This window comes from Enoplosus armatus, chromosome 3 (genome assembly GCF_043641665.1).
Source record: "Enoplosus armatus isolate fEnoArm2 chromosome 3, fEnoArm2.hap1, whole genome shotgun sequence".
NCBI classification, from domain to species: Eukaryota; Metazoa; Chordata; class Actinopteri; order Centrarchiformes; family Enoplosidae; genus Enoplosus; species Enoplosus armatus.
This window is the reverse complement of record NC_092182.1, coordinates 24,124,701-24,149,120: the sequence shown is the minus strand read 5'-3', so window position 1 is coordinate 24,149,120 and position 24,420 is coordinate 24,124,701. Positions and strand designations below refer to the sequence as shown.

Genomic DNA, 24,420 nt, shown 5'->3' with positions numbered 1-24,420 from the left:
AAGCCAGCCATAACACCAAACTATCTGTGTTGGCCGAGACTCCTGTATTTTTATGTTGAGGATATCATTTTGTGCCGTTCACTTCGATCTGTAGAGCACTTTGGTCAACAACTCGGGTTGTTTTTAAACGTGCTATATAAATACATTTGATTTGATTTGATAAAAAATAAAGAAATGTGAATTCAGAGTAGAAACAATACCTCTAGAATCAGCAGCAGCAGTTTGGACCTGCAGATGTAGACGTGCTAATGTGCTCCACCTTCAGGCAATGAGTTTTACACCAGCATCTGACTCTGACAGGGACAATCCTGTTCGCATACCGTCTCAGTGTTTGTTTCATTAAACAATTACCTCAGTGTCTCCCCAAACCTAAAATAGTTTTAGGTGCCTTAAATTAACCAAATCACAACCGTACAGGTGGCAGGTCAGGAAACGAATGAATGAGTCAGTGCTAGTTTTTGAAAGGCAGTGACGAAAGATATTGTCCTGTCAGTAGATCAAAAACGCTCACGTGGGTCAGTTTATAAGGAAATGACAAATTACATTTTTTTGTCGTTTAGGTTGGATGACTTGTATTTATGAATAATCCCAAATTAAAAACTGTCAAATGTTCGTGTAGATATTCCTGTCCAGTTTGAAACATCTCAAAAGCACTTGATTCAGTTTGGACTGACACTGCAAATGGGTTTGAATGGTACAATATTAGTCTGCTGGATTCACTGTATTACTGTAACTTCAATATTTTCTAAAGAATCTAATGTACATCACCACAACACCATAAACGGTACAATAAATACAAACTGATGTCTGTCAACAAAAGAACAGTCCTTGACTTAACATGTAACAAGCTGGATCACATTATTTATATGGTGCAGGTGCTGCATAGCTGAAATCCCATTATGAAAGGATTAGATTAGATAACTGTGAAGTATCTTAATTTACCTTTGGCGTGCCTGATGCAGAGCTGTGCAGAATCAGCTTCTCACTGTGGAAATGAGCTGTGGATCAGATAACACTGTGTAACACAAGGAAACATGAGACACATGCACACACACACACATCCTGTTCTTCCACCACTAGAAACATGTTACACTAACCTAAATCTAATCCTTTTTTGAAAGCTTGAAGACTTTAACCTTTGCTGAACAGCGGCCCCTGTGGTAATTATGCAATATTATCACATTAAAATATTTTCTTTCTTAATAATGCCATCACTGGGCAAATAGAAGGAGCGATTATATAGCAAGGTCCCGTCTAAGCTTCCCCTGTAACCCTTACTGTTTATAGTGATATAAAGGGGGCCAAAAGTAGGAAACAACAGATGTCTTCCAGTTTACCAAATTAATGTAAATGAAAAGTTTGTATTAGAATTCTGAGTTGCATATACATGAGAAATTAGGCATTGGTCAGATCAAATTTGTTTTGCCTATCCCTCGGTTTTTTAATTGATAGACTCCTGCATCTTCAATATGAATCCATTGCTCCTCTGCTGTATGTCTGTTATGACAGATGGTATAATTCTGCTGGAACACAGATTGTCTCTCTCAGTCTCTGGTTACAGAGACCGATATTGGCAGTATCTTTAGTGGGAGTTTATTCCAAGTGTTAATGTATGGAAACTGTGTGAAGGTGTGTGTGTGTGTGTGTGTTAGTATCAGGATCAGAGAACAACAGCTTTCCTGTGTCCCAGTCCAGATGAACTCTGACCCTCTTCTTCACTTCTTCACCTGTGGCTCTGCTTCTGTGTATCTCCACATCTCTCTCTCTTGTTCCAGATGTTGAAGGTCAGGTTGCCCAGGTGTTTGGCCACGTCTATCAGAGCTCCTGAGACCAGCTCTGGATCATCCAGCAGGGGGCGCTGCTGGACTCTTTCCACTGCAGCCTTGTAGTTCAGCAGGAATGAGACGTCTTTAGCTCTCAGCTCCTCCTCTGTGGCTCTGATTGTGTCTGAAAGAGCTGCTATCTCTCTGCTCAGAGCCTCCATCTTCTTCTTCATCATCCCACTCTTCTGCTCCTCTTCCTCCCTCGGACCAGTGATCCTGGCCTCCTCTTCCTCTTGTAGAAACTGGTGAAGCTTCTTAAACTGATCCTTAATCTGCCTCTCTGTGTGTCGGGCCTGGACCTTCATGTGTTCTGCTGTTTGATCACAGTTTCCTTTAACTTGTTCAAAGTCCTTCAGTTTCTCCTGTAAAGGCTTCAGGGAGTTCACAGTCAGTTCGTTGGGGCTCCTTCCCCTCATCTGCAAAGTTCCCTGAAACTTACTTTCTCGCGAGGGGCTTTCACAGACCAGGTGACTGACTTCAGCACAGTAACTGAACTTAGTCCCTCTGTGAAACTGGATGTTGAAAAACGTTGGCAAAGAGAAGAAATTAAAGTCTGAAGGCAATCTTCTTCATTCCAGTTGATTTTAATCATCAAATGTACATCATCTCAGGGTTTAGTTTCACATTAAAACACCCATTCCCTAATACAAAATGAGAAGTTATTTCCCCATACAAAAACCCTCTCGTCCCTTAAGTATCAAAAGTAGCAATGATTAGGCAACAACCTCCAGGTAAGACATAAAGACAGATTCATCCAGATTTCTACAGGATTTACAGACAAACCAAAACATTTCCAGCTCAGATCTGACTTTTAATGTTTTATTCTACGCAGTCATTGGATGGTGCATGTGTTTGATTGTACTTTCACTCAGTATTTCTCTTCCAGAGTGTAGCTGGTAGAGAAATACTGAGGATGATATCATCCCTACCAGAGTCTGATTTCTACTCTGTTCAGGCAGATGGGAAACAGACCAGAACTGAGCCACCAAGTTAAAAGTCAGATCTGTTGACGTGAAAATGCAGCTGAAGGAACAACAGAACAGCAATGAACCCAACACACAATTAAGTAGTCTGTTGTACAGTGCAGGAACCAGCAGTGTGAAGGCAGCTTTAACAGTCATTGATTGGTTGTGGCAACATTATGTACTCAAGGCATTCTGGGAGCTAAAGTTCAAGAGCAAGAAATCAACAAACATCAGTAGTCGCGTACAGTTTATGTCCCAAACAGAGAAGTACAGTTTTCTTCTTTTAATTGATTTTAATTAATTGTTCCCTGTAGCAGCGGACCAACCAGAGGAAATTGAAGGATTCAAAAGGATTCAGAAGCTGCTTATGTGACTCCCTGGTAAACAATCAATCAGCATTTTCATTTTGTTCCTGGCACTGTGTAACCTGAAGCAAAGTGCTGTGTAATTCCAGTTTTCAGCATTTAAAAGTTTGGCTCCACTCCTCTCGGCCAAAACCTTTTCCAAATCTAGTTTTAACATTTTGGAAACGCGCAGAGACACCGGGACTTTCACACCAACTGACTTCTTGTGTAAAACCAGCTATCGTTAATTTACCAATCAAGTGTAAAAGCTATGGTCAAGTGCAAAATTTGTCCATTGATAATTTTAGGGCAGCAAAAATCAACAGATCTCTCTTTTGCAATCAGGTAATTTCTTTCTCTATTTTATTTACAGCTCCAGCTTTCGGCCAGATTATAGTATCTACCACTTTTTTACCATTTTGCCTCCCTGATTCACTGCAGAAAACATGTCCAACTATCAGAGTACCGAGTCTCAATTCACAGATGTGTTCATTTTCTTTTCCCTTAAACTTTTGAATAAGAGTCTTAAAAATGTTTTGACGGGCAGTTTGAAAAACATTTCAACAAGTAAATTGCGTCAGGGCAGAAAGTCCTTGAAGCATCTGATTTTAACTGAACACATCTGAAAACAAGATTGGTACACGCCGCTGTTAAGCAACCGTTTCATCGGACAGTTATTTGCAGTGCAGCTAACGTGTCCACTCAAACAGGGATGCAAAATGGTGCAGGAAGAGTTACAACGGGTTTCTTGGCGCATCATGGGACGGTGACGTGGAAGGGGGAGCCTGGGATGTGGTCGTCACCCCACTTGACCACCAGGATGTAGTTGCCCCGCTCCTTCAGCAGGTAGCTTACGTTGTACTGCAGGTTGCCCAAATGTTTGACCAGAACCTCCTCACAGGGGACCTGAGGACCGTGCACACCCACCAGAAGCATGTTCTTACCTGGGAAGAGGAGGGGAAGATAACGAGTAAAGTATCCGAACATCAATGTCGTTAAAAGTGTTAAAAGGAAAATTCCATCTGTTGCAACCTGTTTCTTATTTTCATAGTTTCAGCTGTCCTTCCTGTCATAATATCATTTATCTCAACACTGAAGTTGTTGAGATCTGGCGATGCTTGGACAGTTTTACATCTCAGTGTGATGGCATCATTTGCAGAAAAATGTTTCTATTCCTCAAAGCAAGGTACTGGAATAAAGTAATATTTTAGTACGGGAGTTCTGTTTTTTTTTTGTTTTTACAAACCCCCCCCTTTTAATATAACTAGTCCTCAAATGCATATTGTCTTAACACAAGCAGCTGTACAAGAACTTTGCATGAATAAAATATAAAAGTGGCAAAATTTTGATTTACATCAGGAACTATTTGATCAAAGATTACAAATCTGAACAGACATTTGATGCCGACTTTCAGTACAGTTACAGTTTTTCAATACTGCTCAGTTTGTCTGGTGATGTTTCTGAGTCCATTAGAAAAGCAACAAAATCAAGGAGATGATCAGACAGGATGTAAACAAATTCCAGGTTTAACCATATTTAAGTCTACAGTTACAGTAGAGATCCAGTGAGGTTCAAACTGTTAAATACATGTTACCTTCCGTACAGTGAGCATAGCTCCTTTATTTATTTCAATTAAGAAAATAGTGAGATGCATTGAAGTACGTAGCATTTAGGATGCTAACATGCCAACGTAGCAACTTTCATGGCAATCCCACCAGTGAACATGCATCATCATCATCATCATCATCCCTTAGCTGAACACACAAGAAGCTTAACAGTGAAATTATACATTTTTGTTTCCAAATAATAAAATGAGAAACTGCGTTAAACTGTGGAGTTGTTTGCAACCTGCGTGATCACCTGATCGATCCTGTTGCTGCCCTACTGGACTATGAGTTGTTCATGTACGCTATCATCACTGGTCGACAGCGAGATCATGTTGTGAGCGGAGTCTTCCTTACCGGCCTTGCTGCAGTCGACGGAGAAGGTGCTCTTCTGGCCCACGAAGGCCTTGCTGAGGCCGGTTCCACGGCTCAGCACCTTGCTGGCGTCGGAGTCGGACAGCGTGGGCACGGCACTCTGGGTGAAGCTGCTGCTGGAGGCCCTTACCACCGGATCCACCGTCAGGGTCGACGTCTCGCTGGCGTTGGTCACATTCACCAGCCGAGGACCTGAGGGAGGGGGAAAAACATCAGGTATAATTATTTTTAATAAACCTCATTGAGGTAGCAGCAGACAATAGCCACAATGAACTTATCAGGATTTACTGCATCCAGCCCTTGTGTTTTTTTTCAAGTAGCTAAATAGCAAAATAAGTAGCTTTCAACTGCATGTCATGGTCAACTATCTTCCATTTGCTGAAGAAGACCATGAGATGGGGTTAAAAGCTGCTGTGAAACTGTACTGGAGGTAGTAGAAAATATAAAGGATGTGGCGACACTGATATGATTAAGCAGATGTGCACAGAAAGAATGATACACCAAACGACTAAACAAACAAGTTTACTGGGACTGTACCTGTGACTTTAGCCTTGAAGGGACTGCCAGTTATGTGGTTCGGTCCTCCATATTTGATGCTGATCAGGTAGTTTCCAGGTGCCATAGGAGTGTACTGCACCTTGTAGCCCTCTGGAACCTCCTGGCAGTCCATCTTTACCTTGGAAGGACCCTCAATGGTCACGGCTAAGGCCCCGGGGCCCGCCTTAGTGTTGTTAATGATGAACTCTGACTGGGTACCTGCAAGATAAACAAAAGACACTTGTTGTTGTTATAGTGTTATGATCCTTTTGTTAAATGTACAAAACTTTCATTCAAATTTATAATACATATATATATATACACATACATACATACATATATACGTGTATATACGTATACATACATATGTATACGTATGTATACACATGTATATGTATACATACATATACATACATATACATACATATGTACATACATATGTATACATATACATACATATGTACATATATATACACACACACACACACACACACATATATATAATAATTATAATTTAATAAAAAAACATTATTATTTAGTTTTACTTTTATACACATGACCTCTTCTCTTGTGTCATTCTTATGAGTCAGGTGAACAGACAGACAGGTAACCCACCTGTCGTGCCTCTCTCCAGTCCAGCTCCATACGCTGAGACAAGACCGGGCTCTCCGGTCTGTCCTGGTTCCCCGACTCGAACCTGGAAAGGACTTCCAGGGATGTGAGAGCCGTTGAACTTGACGTCGATGGAGTGGACACCATTCTCCCTGGGGATGAACCGGACAGCGTACTTGTCTGGAGGACAGGACAGGGATTTGGTTACCAGCAGTTCCAATATCAAAGATTTGTGAAACCTTTCTCTTTTACACTTTGCCATGTTTGAGAGGAGCAACAGGACTTCAGGCAGCGACTCTCTGGCTTCTTCAGAACTCTTGAAGTTGCCATACATTGCCTACAAAACACTTAAAAAAAACACACACAGACCTCTTTCCAGCTCAGTGACGACACACTCCTCCAGAGCTCCGGAAGGGCTGTGGACTTTGGCTGCCATCTTGCCCTGCGCTCCATTGAGACGCACCGCAAAGGATGCTGGATGATTCGCCTTGAGACCAGACTCCTACCGAGGTCGGACACACACACAAGTCAGTGCACAGGGATGGACAGTTCAACAACAGGGAAGAAAATAAGGTAACATTTCAAAAGACAGTGTTTGAGTGAAGTGCTACGGACTAATTCCCGGTCACAGTTTCTATTTCTATTGTTTCTCTCCATGCATATTATTTGTCTTCTACTCTTACCTGAGCTCCTGTTGGTGTAGTTCCAGCAGACAGAGGCAGACGGCCACAGTGTTAAAAGGCAGAGTTAGACCCATCGACACCACAATCTTACAGTGTTATAGTACAGTCTTTAAGGAAGTACTCAATAATCTGACATGGTTTACAACATTTTCAAGTTCAAAACATCCAATAATATTAATTTTACGTGTGGCTCCATTTGACAAAAAAAAAAAAACACTTGTTGGTGCTCTCTGCTGGACAAATTATGTAATTGGGACACTTTTTCTAACTGACCTCAGACATTTCTTTGGTGTTTCTGTGCTGACATCTTGTTACTTATAAACTGGCAGATACGCCAATACTGATATTACTGTTACAGAATTTAAATTTGACCGATAGGAAGGAAACATCTATCACAGTTGTGGTATCATTTGAAATTTGAAACACTAGTGCACACAGCAACAGCACATTTTTTTTCTATACTGTACAAAACACCTTTTAATTTCACAAATTTTTGACAGAATTTGATAGAATAAAATTAAGTGGTACCATTTATCACAGTATTAAATGTTGTCTAAACAAAAGCAACTTAACAAGATCTTTGAGTAAATAAAATTGACTCAAAATTGGAAAAGTTTTGTTTCATATCAAAAAATAATACACCTTTGAATGAGACATTTAACGGCTTTCGGTACTTGACTGTACTATAAGACCCAGATTTAACTAACACTTGAGAGTGTTTCAGACTAAACAGAGCAGGTTCGTTCTACAGCTTCTAAAAGCACAGCAGGAGGTCGGCTGTGGCCCGCCTCCGTCTGCTGTAGCTAGGCAACCAGGGAGCTGACGATGCTGATGAAGATGATGAAGGTGCTGTTAAAAGCCTTTAAATGAAACACAAGAGAAACACCAGCAGTTCCACACCAGACAGAAGAGGGATGACCAGAGCCAGGCAAAACGTTCGAGAGGGAAGATTTCCTGACCAAATTTAATATGAATATTTGTGGGATCCAGGGGAGAAATCCAAATGTCTTTTATCACCATCACAGCAAGAAAAAGTTATGAGAATATCTAAATCTCATCAGCCGAGTGTGTTCAGTAAATGTCAAGGAAATCTTGCTCTGAGGGTTACGCCAATGGAAACTCCATAGTGTCCAGAATGGAAAGCGTTGATTGTAGAGTCAAAACAATTAGTTGGTTAATCTATTAGTTGACTGACGCTATCTTTAGCAACTATAATAATCGATTCATTGTTTAGTTATCAAGCAAAAATGCTGATCACTCTGGTTTCTTTGGGTTTTTTTTTTTTATCTTCTAGATGATCGTAAATTCTTTGGGTTTTTTGTTGGTCGGACAAAACGACATTTGAAGACATCACTTTGGTTAATTACAGTTGCCATTTTTCACTAACATTTTATACAATAAATGCTATAATCAATTAGTTGATAATGAAAATAACAAAAAAAGGATGAAGCGTTTCCATTTTTGAGTCTCCGTGATGTTTCCTTTAGCACCGCTCTGTGGCCAAAGTGTCAACTTCCCATAGAAACTGTGTGTTTACCTGGCTGTGGTCACATCCATGAGGCCAGTTGCATAAAGAAAATTCAGACACCTTAACCTGTACAACTGTGAGGGTTCGGCTGATATGGGATATTTAAGGCTGTGCTGAGACGGATGTTCAACATCTTAAATTCTATTTCTGATTTAAATGAAAAACAAATCCAAGTGTTGTGAGCCTACAAAAGTACTTTCTTCTTGTTGCTGTGGCTCCGAACACATGTTTAGACTATCATTAAGTCACATTACAACTCTTGAAAATAGACTTCCTCCCAGCTCACTGACTCAACTATGAACTATGAGTTGAGTTTTAACACATATTTGGGAGTTAAAATCACAGAGTTGGGTCTTTAAAGTGGATTTCAGTACAGTATAGTTTGAAGCAGCAGCAGTTAGAAACCTGTTGGTGGTACAGTGATTACTCACGCAGAAATTTGATCCCAATATTGAAACACGTAATCTGTGTTTGATCAGTCGAACCCTCACATCCCAGTTCATCTTCTCTGCATGGGAGTAAAATCTATCTTTGCTCACGACATCGCATTTTTATGCAACTGTGCCCCAGAGCCCTTTAGCAAGGCAGGGCAGGCTGGGTGTGGAGGTGTCTCCTCATGCCTCACCTGAAGGCCGGTAACAGTGAGGCGGCGAGCGTCGTTCGCTGGAGCAACAACAGGAACAAGGTAGGGACTGTCAGGTATGTGCTGGTCGTTAAACTTCACCGAAATCTCGTAATCACCTGGAGGAGGAGGCGAGGATGTAACTCAGGGAGTCAAAGAGATACAGCAGTGAACAATCATCAGGATAAACTGTGTGCTTTCTCTACCGGGCTCCTGAGCGATGTAAGAGACGCCACAGGATCCGTCTTTGCGGTCGTCGAAGGAGATCTCTGCCCTGCTCGGGCCCTCCATGGCGATGGACAGACCGCCAGCCCCCGCCTCCCTTGTCCAGATACTGAAGTCAGCTGGTGAGAGAGAGACAGATTAATCCAGGCCAAGAAATTACATTTATGGGGACTATTTGCTAACATGTCACCCAGTGCTCTACTGCACAGAGGAATAAGATATATCAGGCTTTGGATACACAGACAATACTTGTTGGTGGATCCATTCATTTTTATCCTGTAAGGAAAATATGTGTGTGCGTGTGTTTGTACCTGGCTCTCCTGCCTGTGCTCCCTCCAGTCCAGGACCTCCTGCTCTCACCTTGGCGGCCCCGCCCTCTCCCAGAGGCCCCACAGTGAACTGGAAGGGGCTGCCCGGCACGTGCACACCCCTGTACTTCACACTCACGCTGTGCACACCCATCTCTGTGGGCACGAAGCGCACACAGTAGGTGTCGTTACCGGCGGGGACCAGCTCAGCAGGCTGCCTGGCTCCAGAGGGGGAAGTGACCTCAGCAGTGACGTCCTGCATGTCGATCGCTGCAAAGACAGTTTTATTATTTCTTTGTGCATTTCTTGACTTAACGGATTTATTATTTACCTTTCTGAAGCATCTGGGTGAATTTTACTCTCAAGAATAAAATCTGTTGATGCAGTGCAAAAATTTAAACTACGCTCTGCTGATCCAAAAGAAAATTTGACAAAAGTAAAATAAATATAGTAGGGCTAAGCAATATATTGACATTGTCAATTGTCACCCAGCCCTAAAACCAAACAAAATAAAGCAGAAAACAGATGTGGTGGATTCTCTTAAGCTCTCAGACACACAGACACACACACACAGAGCGGCAACTTAATAAAGCATGTTATGTTGCAAACCTTGTGCTGCCAACCCCCAGCTTTTTTCCCCCCGAGGGCTCTACAACGCACCCTCCACCCCAGCCCTGCCCACTGAGCAGCGGGCATCAACGAGCCAAACATCGCTCACTGCTCTTCCCCCTCCTGCCAGCACCAGACCAGAGAGGCCGGAGATGAGGCGGACACGCCCAGGGGAGAGGCTCTGATCCTGGGCAACGGCAGAGGAATGACTCCCTCGACCGCTGGATCTTCCAGACCACCAGAGGGAGCAGTACGAGCGGGAGGAGGTGTGAGAGAGGAACTGCTGAGACAAGACCAGGAGGAACCAGCTCACTGAAGGAAGAGGAGGATGAAATGAGGGAGGAGGGGAGAAACGATTGGAGACAGGGTCAGAAGGCATAGGAGGAGAAAATGAGGAGGAAAAGAGGGAGACATGATGGCGAAGAGGGAAGATGAGAAAGTGGATTAGAAAATAAAGAAACAGAAAAAGGACAAAGTTGACAGACTGCAGTCAGTACACAGCAGCAGTAAGAAACAACAGACAGGAAACAGCTTCAGAAAAGGAGGAAGAGGAGGAGGAGCTCTGACGATGTGGGATGTTTTCAGTCTGAACGTCGTCTTCAGATTTCAGCCTGATGGGACGCTGGCGGTCTGAGCCACAATGAGGTTTAACGAGTTCAGGACCCGCTGACTTTCACCTAAAGGGTTTTTTCATTGACTTGACAAACACACACCGCTATTACTGCTCGCGGTGTGATATCGATGGGACAGCCAATCAAACGATTGACGTCAGATTAGCGATGGAAACAAGCTTGTGTGTGTGTACCTGGTATCTTCAGGCTGAGGTCACACACACTCCCCACGCTGGCAACAGACGCCGCCCTCTGTCGACGGGTGATGCTCTCCCTGATACGACCCTCCCCTGTCACCCGCACTGTGAACGGACTTCCTGTTGACACATTCATAATAGTAATATTATTATTCAATAATAGTAATTTTTAACAGTGAATCATTGTTTTTTTTGTTTTTTTTACCTGGGACGTGTTCCTCGGCGAAGCGGATTGAGACGATGTAGTTTCCTGGTTCAGTAGGACAGTATGTGACTTTACAGGTACCGTCTTCTATGTCCTCTGTCTGGATGTCCACCTTACTGGGACCTTCGATGGACAGAGCCAGGCCGCCATAACCTGTGCGCACACACACACACACACACACAAATATATATATATGAAGCTAACATTTGCTGACGAACAGCAGAAACAGATGGCTTTTTAGTGATGTTATGTTCCCTAATCCCAGAACGTCATTAGTTTTAAACGTATTTTGGCACTAGATGAAGAGTCAGGGGATCACCAAAGTTATTTCAATGAATCCTGGGATGGACGTGAATGTACCAGATTTCATGACAATCCATCTAATAGTTGTCGAGACGTTTCAGTCTTAACCACAAATGTGAACCTCATGGTGGCACAATAGGAAAAGTCTGAGGATCACCAACATCAGGTGGTTTTATCCTCTGGAATGAATGTACTAAAGCATCTTAAAAAGAAATTTAAATAATTAAATACTGACCGGCCTCCCGCGTGTCGACCACGAAGCTGGCGTTGTTGAAGGTGGTTCCCTGGACGAGGCCGTCGCCGTGAGCTTTGACTTGGCTGGCGTCGCCGATCTCAGACTGGACGACCATGATGGTGATCGGACTGTTGGCGACGTGACGGCCGTTCTTCAGGATGCTGACCCGGTGTTCACCCACCTCCCGGGGGATGAAGGAGATACCTGGGAGGAGGGAGGGAGGAAGGGGGAAGAGGAAGTAAAATGGGAGAGAAAAAAAGAGTAAGAGAGCAGAAAACATGAGGGATTGGGGAGCAGGAGGGAGAGGAAGATGGAAAAGAAGGAAAATGGGGGGAAGAGGAACAGATTCAAATTAACATATACTGTTACAATAAGATTTTAATTACTTTAGAGTGCGTGTGTGTTTTTCTGTTTACACGTGTGTGTGTGTGTGTGTGTGTGTGTGTGTGTGTGTGTGTGTGTTACCGATGTGGTTGTTGGCCATCCTCTTCAGCAGGCAGGGCTCGTCACGGCCGGATGGCGCCTTGATGCTGGCGGTCAGCAGGCTCAGGTCCGTCTCATTAATGTCCAGAGAGAAATCTGCCGCTGAGCCCAGCTTGACCTGAGAGCGCCGCTGGTTGTCCTCTAAAACACACACACACACACACACAGAGATGTATGTCTGTTGTGAACTTTTACCAATTTAAAGTAAATCAACATCTGCCTTAAATACATATAAGACAAATACACCAATCAACTAACCAGAGGGCTTGAAAACAAAATGCTGCCAGTGAGGTGAGATTATTTCATGTTTCTATATCTCATCCCGAGTTTCAATAAAAAATAAGTTTAAAAGGATTTGTTTTCCAGTGCTCCTGTAAAGGTTATGGATTATTGTTCGTTAATAATCTGCCTGTTCATGTGGCTGCGTGTTGGTGTGGAGTCTCACTGGTGATCCTGGCGGTGAACGGGCTCCCGGCGATGTGATCGTTGTTGTATTTGACCAGGATGTTGTAGTCTCCGGGCAGAGTGGGCAGGTAGCTGACGCTGCACGTCCCGTCCTTGTTGTCCACACAGCTGATCTCTGCTTTGGACGGACCCTCGATGGCCAAGTCCAGACCCCCTGCACAGACAGACAAACTGAATAAATCTGAAGCAGGATGTTATCACTGATTTACTAAAAACTACACAAAAATAAAACCCTTGTTCCAAATCACTGATGCTGCTTTTATGCAAAAATATTGAAACAAGAGACTCATCATTTAACAATTTAAGTTAACTGCTACATTACTACCATATACCTGAAGCTAAATACCCTCTAACGGTTTCACTATGACTTTAAAAACCAAAAGAATAACTGATTAATCAAGAAATGTATTAGTTGCAGCCCTGATTTACTTAACATCAGATACAAAAAAAGACAACAAAATACAACTGTTACTACTAATCTTGCTGGACCTCAAAACCAAATGTTCAAAAAGCATTTTCCTGAAACGACATAGCTGCTTTTTATCTCCAGAGAGACTGAAGGATTACACATACCGTCAAGGGTTGACAACCTTTTAATGCATTTCTAATTAAAAAGTCACATATGTATAAAAGGCTGTTTCACGGCTGCTCTCCTCCCCCTCCTCCTCCTGTAGCCAACGTACCTTCAGAGGCGTCATCTGTGAAGACGGTGAACGTGGCCGTCTTATCGGCGACGCCGTAGCTCAGACCAGGACCATAGGCTGTGACATTGGGACTACTGGCGTGGTTCACATAGAACTGAAGAGGGGACTCTGCAACACACGCACGCAATCAACATCAGTACAGCAAAAAGCATTAAAAACTACAGGTAGGCAGTGTGTGTGTGGGTGTGTGTGCGCTGACCTGGAATGTGTGTGCCGTTGTATTTGATGTGCATCTCGTGCAGGCCGGCCTCAGTGGGGGAGTACAGCACTGTGACCGTCCCATCCAGGTTGTCTGAGATCAGCGGCTGAGCTGATTTACCTGAAGGCATCAGCACCTCACCTGAAGAGAGAGGGTCAGAGAGTTAATACATTCATACATTCATATATTTCCATCTCAGACACAGTGGAGGAGACAAACACAAACCACTTTAAAGCAGACAAAGTGCATTCAGTTCATCAGCCCCTCTCTCACCGGTGATTTCTCCCTTCCTGAAGGAGAAAGGTATCACCATGTCGAACGGTCTGAAGCCACTTCCATTAACGCTGCTGCTGATTGGCTCGTAGTTGTCCGATGTCACCTGGATTAGACAAACAGAGACAGACAAGAGTTTAAAACATCTATTCAACACTAAAAACAACTGCGTTAGAAACATGCTGCTGCTGCATCCAAGCCCCGCCCACACAGGGGCATCCTGGGAAGTGAAGTGCGATGAAGAAGAAGGAAGAAGAGGGTGATGAGGTGACTCTGTGATGCAGCCACAGCGATGAAGAGGACAGAGAGAGAGACCACCACAACAAACCCCCTGGAGGGGAAAAAACATATCCCCAAAACACCCGTAACCATAGCAACGCCTTCTGAAATCTCACCAACACCAGGGTTTTATTATTCATGTTATGTTGTAAGATGTTTGTTGCGATCCCATTGGCTGAGGCAAAAAAGAGAAGCGATGACATGGAGGAGGCAAAGCGGTCGAGCGAGTACACTTTAGAATGGAGAGAGAGAGAGAGAGAGAAAGTTTGAACCAGCAGCCATTCACCTGCAAGAGAGTGGAGCAGTGTGTGTGTGTTTCTATGTGTGCGTTATAAAAGTTAGTGAGTGTGTCCATAGCAAGTAAGCTTGTGTGTGTGTGAGTGTGTGTTGGGGGTACCCAGGGCTGGAAGCCAGCTCCAGGGGCGCTGGCCTGTTGCTGTTGAGACTTCTGCTGTTGCATCATGGGTACCTCATCAGTAGCCTGAAGACATGACAGTAAGGGTTAACATCTGACAACACACACACACACACACAGACACACACAGACACACACAGACACACACAGACACACACACACACACACACACACACACACACACACACACACACACCCCTTGTGGATAAATCCTGGTCTGTGACCTAAAGGCATGAGGTTAAAAAGTTAATTTGCATGCAACTTATTCAAGCCTGGAACAACAAGAAAAATACATTGAAAGTCTAAAAACATATAGACCGTATATAAAAGAATTGTAGAGTTAAGGAGCTGAAACTTATAAAAACACATGTACGCTCCTTTTAATAGTGAACCCAAGTTGGATCTCCAGTCAAACTGTAATGAAGCCAAATACAGTGAGCTCTCCACCTGTCAACATGTTGCTCTTCTACAACAGATGACCATCTCTGCTGACGTGAATGAACCCCATACTGAACACAATTCCTCCCTCACCATGACTTTGAAGGGACTGCGCGGGATGTTTTCCCCTCCAAAGCGGACGTAGATGACGTAGTTTCCTGGTGCCGGCGCGGTGTAGAAGATGTCGAAGGTTCCGTCCTCGTTCTCCATCACCTCTGCCTCCACCTCGCTGCCGTCGGGCTGAACAACCACACAGCTCACTTTCCCCTTCCCAGCACCCTTAGTGTTTACCACCAGGCCCAGCTCCTCGCCGATGGCCACCGTGGGGCCAACACCTGGACCTGGGAGGGGGAGGAGGACATTTTATTAGATTTAAAAAAAAATGTACGTTTACGTCTATTTATTTATGTTTTCTGAGAGACATTTCATCGGTGGTCACGTACCGGTGACGGTGCACTTGCTGGCGTCTCCGGTTGCCGTAGCACGGACTCTATAAGGTGAGGCAGGGATGTCGTCACCGCCATACTTTACGACGATGGTGTACCGGCCTGTACGGTCAGGGATATAAGACACCCGGTATGTACCATCACCGTTGTCATGGATACTGGGCTGCTTAGGTTTACCATCCTGGTCCTGAAGTGGAAGGAGGGAAGAGAAAGGAAGGAAGACGGGAGGACATGTAGTTTAAGTGTGCCGTCTTCTTTTATTTGTGTGTATAATTATGAGTGTGTGTGTTACTGACTGTGATGAGCACGCTCAGTTGGCCCTGGCCGGCGTCCTTGGCGTCGATGTTGAACTCGACGGGGAAACTGGCGGGGACGCCATTGGTTAGCCCGGGGCCGCTGGCTCTCACTTTGCTGGCATCGTGAGTGGGCAGAACCCGAAACTTGAAGGGACTGAAGAGACCAGACAGTTACTACAGAGACTGTACAGATACTTCCACAGATTTTGCAGAACTGAAGGACACTCAGCTTCCTGTTAAACGACCCTAACATTAGTACTTCTGCCGTTGTACCTGCGAGGGACGTCCTCCTCTGCGTACTTGACGGCCACAGAGTGCGGTCCCTCCACAGACGGAGTGTAGGACACCATGTGAGTCCCGTCCCCGTTGTCAGTCACCTCCACGGGAACTGCGACACCTTTGGGAGCGGTGACGGCCACGGCCAGCGGGGCCACGCCCGCCTTCCTGCAGTCCACCGTGAAGGATTGAGGGATATTTGCCCTCACCCCAGACCCCACACCGGGACCAGACACCTTGACTTTACTGGAGTCCACCACATCCTTCACTGGGACCTTGAATGGACTTCCTGGAAAGAATAGGAAGAGGAAATGTTGGTTTAAGTCACATGCTGCCAATATTTACAATATTGTTTACCTGTTTCACTAATCAGAATCAGATCAGAAATACTTCGTTAATGCATTTTGTATTTTGCTGTATTTTGAAAGATATTGCCTTTATTGTTGTGAAGACAGTAGACAGAATTTCCTTAAATGTTACTTTGAAAGGAATATTTTTGAGAATTTAAGTGTGTCTTAATATTGCACACTTCAAGACAAGATTTTCATCTAATTTCAGAAATTTCAGCGACGCAAAGTCCGTCAGTCTGTCACTTTATTCCTGACTGAAATATCTCAACAACTATTGGATGGATTTGATGAAAGTTTGTACAGACATTCATCGTCCCCAGAGGATGAATCCTACAGGCTTTGATGATCCTCTGACTTTTCCTGACACCGCCATGAGGTCAAAACTTCAGTTTGGTGATAAATAAATAAATCAGCCTCAGCTCTACTTTGTTCTTTGTGCTAAATAGCAAACAAGCTATTAGAAGACGTCAATTTAGGCTTTTGAAAACATCTTCTGACATGTTATCGGCCAAACAATTAATCAAATAATCGAGAAAATGATAATGAAAATAATTGTGAGTTGCAGACCATTGCTGGAAACTATTGTCCCAAATTCACCCTTTAACTCTGTCTGTGCATCACTGGCCTCTGATCCTCAAACTCTTTACCTTACTATAGCAAGTAGCCGAACTATTGGCTAATTGCACCAGCTCTATAAAGTCCATCCTGGTGTTACACTCTTAAGTCTGATCTGGGTAATGTGGTGTCGTCATCCTGAAGCTTTGTGTACCTCCAGCTGACGCCTTCACACAGCAGAACCACAAACCAACAGCTGTCTATGAAAGGTGTCGAACAAGGACACACGCTGAGCCTTTCCTGAACAAAGTCAATTAAACTGAGCTGCAGCTTTTTAACTCCAACCACATCTTTAAAACATTAAACTGAAACGCTCTGCACGTCTTTTATCAGCCAACAACTTCAACATCTTTTTAACATTAACTGAAAAACATTAACCATGTCTTTTAGTATCGGCGGTTGTAAACAAAGGTTTATAAAGGTTTAACATTAAAGTGCATTCAGGAAATAAACAGACATGTGAGTGAATCTGTGGATCTCTGAATGGACCTCTGCTGCTGATGAGAAGTTCTCAAATTGATTAGAATTCATCTTATGAGAGTTCTTAACATCTGTACCAATTTTCATGACAAAATATCTAGATTTAAAAGATAAGACTGGTGATATTCTATGTTTTTCTTATAGTCAACAAATCCCATAAAAAGACCAAACTAACAATGAACTGATCCACTAACAAGTATTATCTGTGCAGCAAAGCCTGATACATCTTCTTCCTTTGAGCCTCCATTGCTAAAAACACATCAATGAGCCGCACTGTTGCACTGGGTTCCTTCATTACCACACACACACCCACACCCACACACACACACACACACACACACACACAAAGTTTATTTTGACTCAGTCCAACATGCACCGTCCTGCTGCTGGAAATACTCACTAGAGCATGAATCCGCAGCTGAAAATAGTCCCCAACAAATCAACTTTTTCCACGTGTGTGAGTGACATTTGTTGAAAACTACAGTCAACAGCTGTTTCAGGAAATTACGGACCCTTTTAAAAAAAAAAAAAATCAAACTATATATTTGTGAGCTGTTTATAACGCTGAGTGCCACAGACAGGGTAGGAAAGTCAGAGAGTACTAAGAGACACATTGTTAGTTTTGGTCTTTTTATGGAATTTATTGAGAAAAAGAAAAAAAAAATGAAATATAAATAATCATAAAGCCAGCTTGACATGGATTTTTACTCCATAAAAAAGGTAAAACATCTAATCTCACCGGGGATGTGCTCTCCTCCGTAGGTGATGTTGACGTCGTAGAGGCCGGGGGTGAAGGGAACGTACTCCACGCTGCAGCTGCCATCTTTGTTGTCTTTGCAAGACATCTTCGACTCTGATGGACCCTCCACAGTGATGCCGAGACCGCCAATACCTGCCCCTCTGGTGAAGGATCAATACACCCAAAATCAGCAATAGTTTGACCTGAAGTTAAGAGACCTTTTCATTGCAACAGAATGCTACACGAAGTCAACATCCACCTGGTACCAACAGTACCTGGTGACGATGTTGAAGTTGTTGGGCTTTTCAGTCAGGGCTTGTTGGAGGCCGGGGCCAGTAGCCACCACCCTGCTGGGGTCACATCCCTCCGACACAGAAACCCTGAACGGGCTCTTAGGAACCGGTGTGTCGTCATACAGAACCTGGACGCTGTGGACGCCTGAAATACACACAGAGACAGACAGCAGCTGATGAAAGTAGACTACAGTCAAGTAGTTCGTTAAAGATTAAAGCTTTATGATCAGCGTTTTTCAGTCCTGCATCTTGTGCAGCAAGTGGGTTACCGTTCTCGAAAGGAGTGTACTCGACGCTGTAGGTCCCGTCGGCCTTGTCGTTAACCAGACAGTCCGTCAGCGCTCCAGACGGGTTCCTGACCTCCGCCTTCACGTGGTCTCCTCCTCGCCGGGTCAGAGGACGGGCGTCCACCGTGAACGCTGTGGTGGCTTCTCTGAAAATATCTGGCGGGGAGAGAGTCCCGGTCAGTCCTGCTCAGCCTGGGAAAATGACCCTGATGATGTCATAGTGATGTCATCAAGGTTATCTCAGCTTTGCTTGGAGACAGCAGATTTATAACAGAAACGCTGCGTCGCAAACTGGGGACGTTACGTTTGAAGGACGTGGTTGTTTACCAGTCAGGGAAAGGTCTAATGTATGACCTAATGTATGACCCCATTGAGTTGAATTATGGGAAATGTGGGATTCAGTGTTTTGATAAAAAGTCAGGATATCTCGGCCTCTGCTGCACAGAGTTTTGACCATCCTTTTTGTAATCCGTCTCTCGCTGGTCTTCCAACTTTATAGAGGCGCCATAATACATTGGAGTGCCCCTTTAACCTGTTATTTAAACACAATCCAATTAAGCACCTGCAGTTGACAGCCTAAAGAGAGAGGAGAGCGGCTACAATATATTATATTACACTCTACTTTGGATTCAGTCTGTTAAACAAAGCTGTGTTATCTTTGACATCCCTTAAACAAATGTTAACAATATCGTTTCGTTAATTTGGGAGCACAAAATGAGCAAGTGGCCACCTTTAACCAAACAGAGCTACACACTGACTCAGATGGACCATACTGCACCTTTTCCCTCCACTCCGGGTCCGAACACTTTGACCTTGGAGGTGTCGACTGCAGGATCCACCATCACCTTAGCGGGGAAACCGGGGACGGCCTTGCCCCCGTACTTCAGCAGCAGGGTGTACATGCCAGAGGTCAGGGGGACGTAGGTCACAGTGTAGGTCCCGTCTTTGTTGTCCACCACCTCCGTCTTAGCTTTAACACCTGGAACAAATGGTCCAGGGTTCATCACAGACTCTGTCTCATATCTAAAATGAGATGTTTTTTCTGTATTCTTTAAAAAGAAGACTCTCTTGGGATAACTTCAATCCCAACAACATTAAATTCATAATAAAAGATATTTTTTGTGGTTTTCCCCTTCAAGGCAGCCATTTGTTTCAGTAAATACATCTAACAACTAATGGGTGACTTGGAAAGTGGTCAACACTAATGTAGTGATTTGTAGTTAATGGACTAAAACATTTACAGCTAATAGTGTGTCTACTGACTCCTGGTGAATAATGATAGTGTTGGTCTTACCAGAGCCTGGTGCAGAGCCAGTAGGACTGGTCGGGGGGGAGTCTAGTGCGGCCTCCAGGCTGAGTTGTCCCGGTCCGGCCCGGGAACAGTCCACATTCACCACGCTGGTCTCTCCAACCTGCACAGACACAACATATACTTTGTTTAATACTTTATATGAAATGGACATCTCCTTATTTAACCGTGCAGACTGTCAAAGAAAAGATTGTTTTTGGAAATCATAGTGGAAGGAGCTGGAAGTCATTTTCCCTTTCCCAGTTTTCTTTTGATGATCTCCTTCTCCAGACACTCACCTTGGCTCTTTTCAGGCCTGACCCAGACGCCACCACCTTAGAGGGGTCAAAGGGCATCTGGACGTCGGCTTTGAACGGCGAGCCCGGGATGTGGACCTCCTCAAACAGGATGTTAACAAGATAGTCTCCGGGCTCCGTGGGCAGGTAGGAGACGGAGCAGGTCCCATCGCCGTTGTCCGAACACTCGATCTTGGCCTCGGTCGGCCCCTCCACTGTCAGCCCCAGACCTCCGGTGCCGGCGCCCTTGGTATCGATGGTGAACTCTGCCGGGTTTCCAACCAAACCTCCCTTCAGACCGGGACCAAACGCCTTCACCTGTAGGGGGGACAAGAGTTGTTGACACTCAACAAAAAGATAAAAAGAGAGACCACAGAGAGCAACAACTTAAAGGAATAGAAAATAATAGAAACATTAACGATCTTTTTTCTCTACAACCATGTTTCCATACATCCTCAAGGATCAAAAACTGATGTTACCTTGCTCGGGTCTGGAGGCAACTGGGCATCCACAGGGAAGGGGCTCCCAGGGACGGGGTGTCCGTCATAAGACACGTTGACAGCATGGACCCCCTCCTCTGTGGGAGTGTAACGGACCAGACTGACGCCCGCTTTACCGGGCTGAGGCTCTACTTTACAGGGTACCGCCTTCTGGCTGGGACTCAGCTAGTAACACACACACGAGAACACAGTGAGTTTGATGATATTCAGCATTTTTCATTTTCATTTTGTGACCTGAAAAGACCAAAACCAACAATAAATTGATCCCAATAACAAGTGATGTCGGAGAAACACATCAGAAATACAGCGTTCCCGCAGACTCACCACTGCCACCTCCAGGCGACCTTGACCTCCTGCGCCCTTGGTGTCCACCAGAAACTGCTGTTCCTGATTGACCTCCGCTCCTGAAAGACATTAAGTTTAACAATAATGTAGAAATGAGTCCGTCCAAAATCCTAGAGAGACCTCGATCAATACTAAATACTTTTTTGTTCTGAAGCTCTGAAACTTCATGTTCCGTTTTTTAAACAATGTTTGTTAACAAGAGAAGGACGGATTTCTTACTTCCATCCAGGTTGTCCACGGTGACCCTGCTCAGATCCAGTGGGGCAGCGACCCCAACCGTGAAGGGGCTCTTGGCGATGGGATCACCTCCAAACTTCACCACAATCGTCATCTCCCCCTTCAGACACATGCAGGACACTTCAACAGTTACTCCATTTTAAAAGCACTTGATAAGAAGACAGGAGGCCATGTTGACTGATTCATTTGATGTACAGGTGAATATACAATCTACCTGTTGTGCAGGTGTGTATTTGACAGTCTGGGAGTAGTCGTAGTTGTCGATGATATCAAAGTCTTTGACGGGGGAGGAGAAGGAAACATCCAGCGGCGCTTTACCGGCTCCTTTAGTCAACACTGTGAAATGCGTCGGCTTACCGCTCTCTATGCCTGCACAGGTAGAGAGAGAGAGACAGATGGTCATTTACTTCGAATTAGAAGTAAATTAAAAACACATCAAATGTCGTGTGTGCGCATGCATTTGTGCGTCTGTCTCACCAGTGCGAGCCAGTCCAGGACCCTCTGCTTTAACCTTCGATGCATCGTGTGACGGATCGACTTTGACGTGGAAGGGACTCTGTGGAACTTCCTGTGTGGAAAAAGTCCCGCTTGAATTCATCAAAACAAACAACCGACGTCTTCACAGATTTATCCAGAGATTAAAACCTTCTAGCTGTGTGTGTGTGTGTGTGTGTGTGTGTGTGTGTGTGTGTGTGTGTGTCTTTACCTTGTCAGTGAACAGGACTTTAACGGTGAGTTTTCCAGCAGCAGGAGGCAAGTATTTGACAGTGAACGTGTCGTTGGCGTTGGGAATGATGTCAAAGTCCACGTCAGCCTCTTTGTCACCGACCATATTAGCATCACATTTAATGCCCACGCTGACGTCACCTGAATGGACACACACACACACACATTTTATTTGAACTCAACAGAATAACAGGAGTTGGAGCAAATGCAGGATCAGACTTCAGTGTCGGCAGATGTTCATATCTTGGACAGATTGCTAGATTTATGTATCAGAGTACGATATTTATTCTCTCACTTGCTACTGTGACAACAAGCACTTCAGAGAAACTAGACTCATGTTGACTGACGAGCAGCTTCTTTCTTTAAAGTGACAAACTGCCACAAGAGGGTGCTAGAGTGTTTCTGCTGTTCATTCATTTCATTAATTCATGTCAGAAACACTTTGCCTCTGGGATGCTGCACTGTCACATAGGCTCTTTGTAAACTATAAACTAACCAAGCAGCACATTCCCGCAGCAGAGCCGAGCTGTCAGTCACAGCAGAGGAATTTAAAGTATGAGAGGAATGAAGCGGGAAACCGTGTCAGATTCTGCAACAACTGACAAACTGAAAACTCCTCATTCTTCAGCCTTCCCCTGATCCCCCACAGCTTGTGTGGCGTAGACAGGTGTGCTATCCATCAGTGAAGGGGGACCCTCGGGGGGGAACTGGAGTCACTGTCACTGCTTTCCATGTAGGCTCATAAAAATAAAATTAAAAAAAAGACGCTTCTGGCGGCATGAGTAAAACTTGAGCCATTACGTGGCCGACATAGACATCAAAACGAGAGTTAGTATGTAACTAATCACAATATGTTGTTATCTAAGCATTAACACAACTAAAATATGTTTCAGCGCATTATTTCTACAAGTTAAGGGGGTATGTGCCAGCCAGAAAGAGTTTAAGTTTCTCTTTATTATGTATTTTTGTACACTTGGTTTGTGTAGGTAGACGATGAGCGTGTGTGTGTGTGTGTGTGTGTGTGTGTGTGTGTGTGTGCGTGTGTGTGCGTGTATGTACGTGTGTGTGTGTGTGTGTTGCCCTGCATCGAAAGGTCAGAGTGATGAATTTCCTGTCAGGATGTTTCTGCCTTGAGATCATCGCCAGGACACACAAGGGAAAGGAGTGTGTGTGTGTGTGTGTGTGTGTGTGTGTGTGAGAATCGTTCACAGACAATATCAAGGTGAATGTTTGTGTGTACATGGCAGTGTGTAGAGTGTGTGTGGAAACTGCTGTCACACCAAATAAAACAACCTGTGGGGAATTCCTGTCTTAATTATTACTCTGTGTGTGTGTGTGTGTGTGTGTGTGTGTGTGTGTGTGTGTGTGTGTGTGTGTGTGTAAGTGTGTGTGTGTGTGTGTGTGTGTGTGTGTGTTACCGTCTCCAGCTCCTGAACAGTCCACGGTGAAGTGTGTGGGCTCGTTGGCTTTCAGTCCGGTTCTCTCCACTCCAGGACCGAACACCTTCACCATGTTGGGGTGGCTGCCTTTACCCACATTCACCTACAAGCACCAACAGGAAATGACATCATTTATTTTCATTTTAAAAAAGGTTATTTAAGGACATTTCCTCCTGCCATGTCTAAAACAGCACAGCTGATAAGAATTCATTACAGAGAATGAAGAGTAAATATGGAGTTCCACAGGGCTCCGTCCAGGATTCACTATTTTTCAGTTTTTATACTTACAACATAACATTCAACACGTGTTGAAATATGTTGTATCTCATATATATATATATATATATATATATATATATATATATATATATATATATATATATATATATATATATAATTGATTCAGAGGGGCTATATTTGGACAGGATCTCTGAGACCTGCCAACAATTACAGACACGGTGTCCCCAGGAGCCCCTGAAACTTGCAGTACTTTAAAAAATATTTAACATTAAAATAAAATAAAATAAAATAAAATAATGATATGAGGCTCGTCTTGTTGGTCAAAACCTAAATGATACCAAGATGGTGTTGAAGTGAACAGATTTCTCTTTAGTTTCTTCTCCAACAAAGAGAATAAGCTATGCTATGTTAGCTTGCCTTCCAGCTGCAGCTTCAGAGGCTGCAATAACAAACTGATGATTGATCGTAACACTTGATCTCAAGAGACAAAAAAAGTTCTGTGAATGAGTACGTAGAGGCAGATCA

At 44.0% G+C, this 24,420-nt stretch overlaps 1 protein-coding gene across 2 annotated transcripts in view; it reads right to left on the bottom strand.

Moving 5' to 3' along the window:
- Positions 1-2,388: 2,388 nt before the first annotated feature.
- flnbl (filamin B, like) overlaps positions 2,389-24,420 on the bottom strand; it is a 59,090-nt gene continuing 37,058 nt past the window's right edge. Inside the window, exons 16-49 of one of the 2 annotated variants that reach the window (XM_070903214.1) lie at positions 23,635-23,758; positions 22,197-22,357; positions 21,968-22,058; positions 21,705-21,859; positions 21,473-21,590; positions 21,233-21,312; positions 20,888-21,073; positions 20,412-20,726; positions 20,119-20,236; positions 19,603-19,803; positions 18,807-18,980; positions 18,520-18,682; positions 18,245-18,405; positions 16,058-16,349; positions 15,785-15,938; positions 15,486-15,675; positions 15,136-15,383; positions 14,587-14,670; positions 13,911-14,016; positions 13,638-13,778; positions 13,418-13,546; positions 12,715-12,888; positions 12,252-12,410; positions 11,787-11,990; positions 11,249-11,401; positions 11,041-11,163; positions 9,630-9,896; positions 9,300-9,437; positions 9,097-9,212; positions 6,630-6,762; positions 6,264-6,440; positions 5,649-5,867; positions 5,094-5,303; positions 2,389-4,076 (exon numbers count right to left, since the gene is read on the bottom strand). In XM_070903214.1, the coding sequence (XP_070759315.1) occupies positions 3,889-4,076; positions 5,094-5,303; positions 5,649-5,867; positions 6,264-6,440; positions 6,630-6,762; positions 9,097-9,212; positions 9,300-9,437; positions 9,630-9,896; positions 11,041-11,163; positions 11,249-11,401; positions 11,787-11,990; positions 12,252-12,410; positions 12,715-12,888; positions 13,418-13,546; positions 13,638-13,778; positions 13,911-14,016; positions 14,587-14,670; positions 15,136-15,383; positions 15,486-15,675; positions 15,785-15,938; positions 16,058-16,349; positions 18,245-18,405; positions 18,520-18,682; positions 18,807-18,980; positions 19,603-19,803; positions 20,119-20,236; positions 20,412-20,726; positions 20,888-21,073; positions 21,233-21,312; positions 21,473-21,590; positions 21,705-21,859; positions 21,968-22,058; positions 22,197-22,357; positions 23,635-23,758 (5,652 nt within the window). In that variant the 3' untranslated portion in view covers positions 2,389-3,888. The remainder of the gene's footprint in view (positions 4,077-5,093; positions 5,304-5,648; positions 5,868-6,263; positions 6,441-6,629; positions 6,763-9,096; positions 9,213-9,299; positions 9,438-9,629; positions 9,897-11,040; positions 11,164-11,248; positions 11,402-11,786; positions 11,991-12,251; positions 12,411-12,714; positions 12,889-13,417; positions 13,547-13,637; positions 13,779-13,910; positions 14,017-14,586; positions 14,671-15,135; positions 15,384-15,485; positions 15,676-15,784; positions 15,939-16,057; positions 16,350-18,244; positions 18,406-18,519; positions 18,683-18,806; positions 18,981-19,602; positions 19,804-20,118; positions 20,237-20,411; positions 20,727-20,887; positions 21,074-21,232; positions 21,313-21,472; positions 21,591-21,704; positions 21,860-21,967; positions 22,059-22,196; positions 22,358-23,634; positions 23,759-24,420) is intronic. The other variant, XM_070903215.1, reaches the window with a different exon arrangement.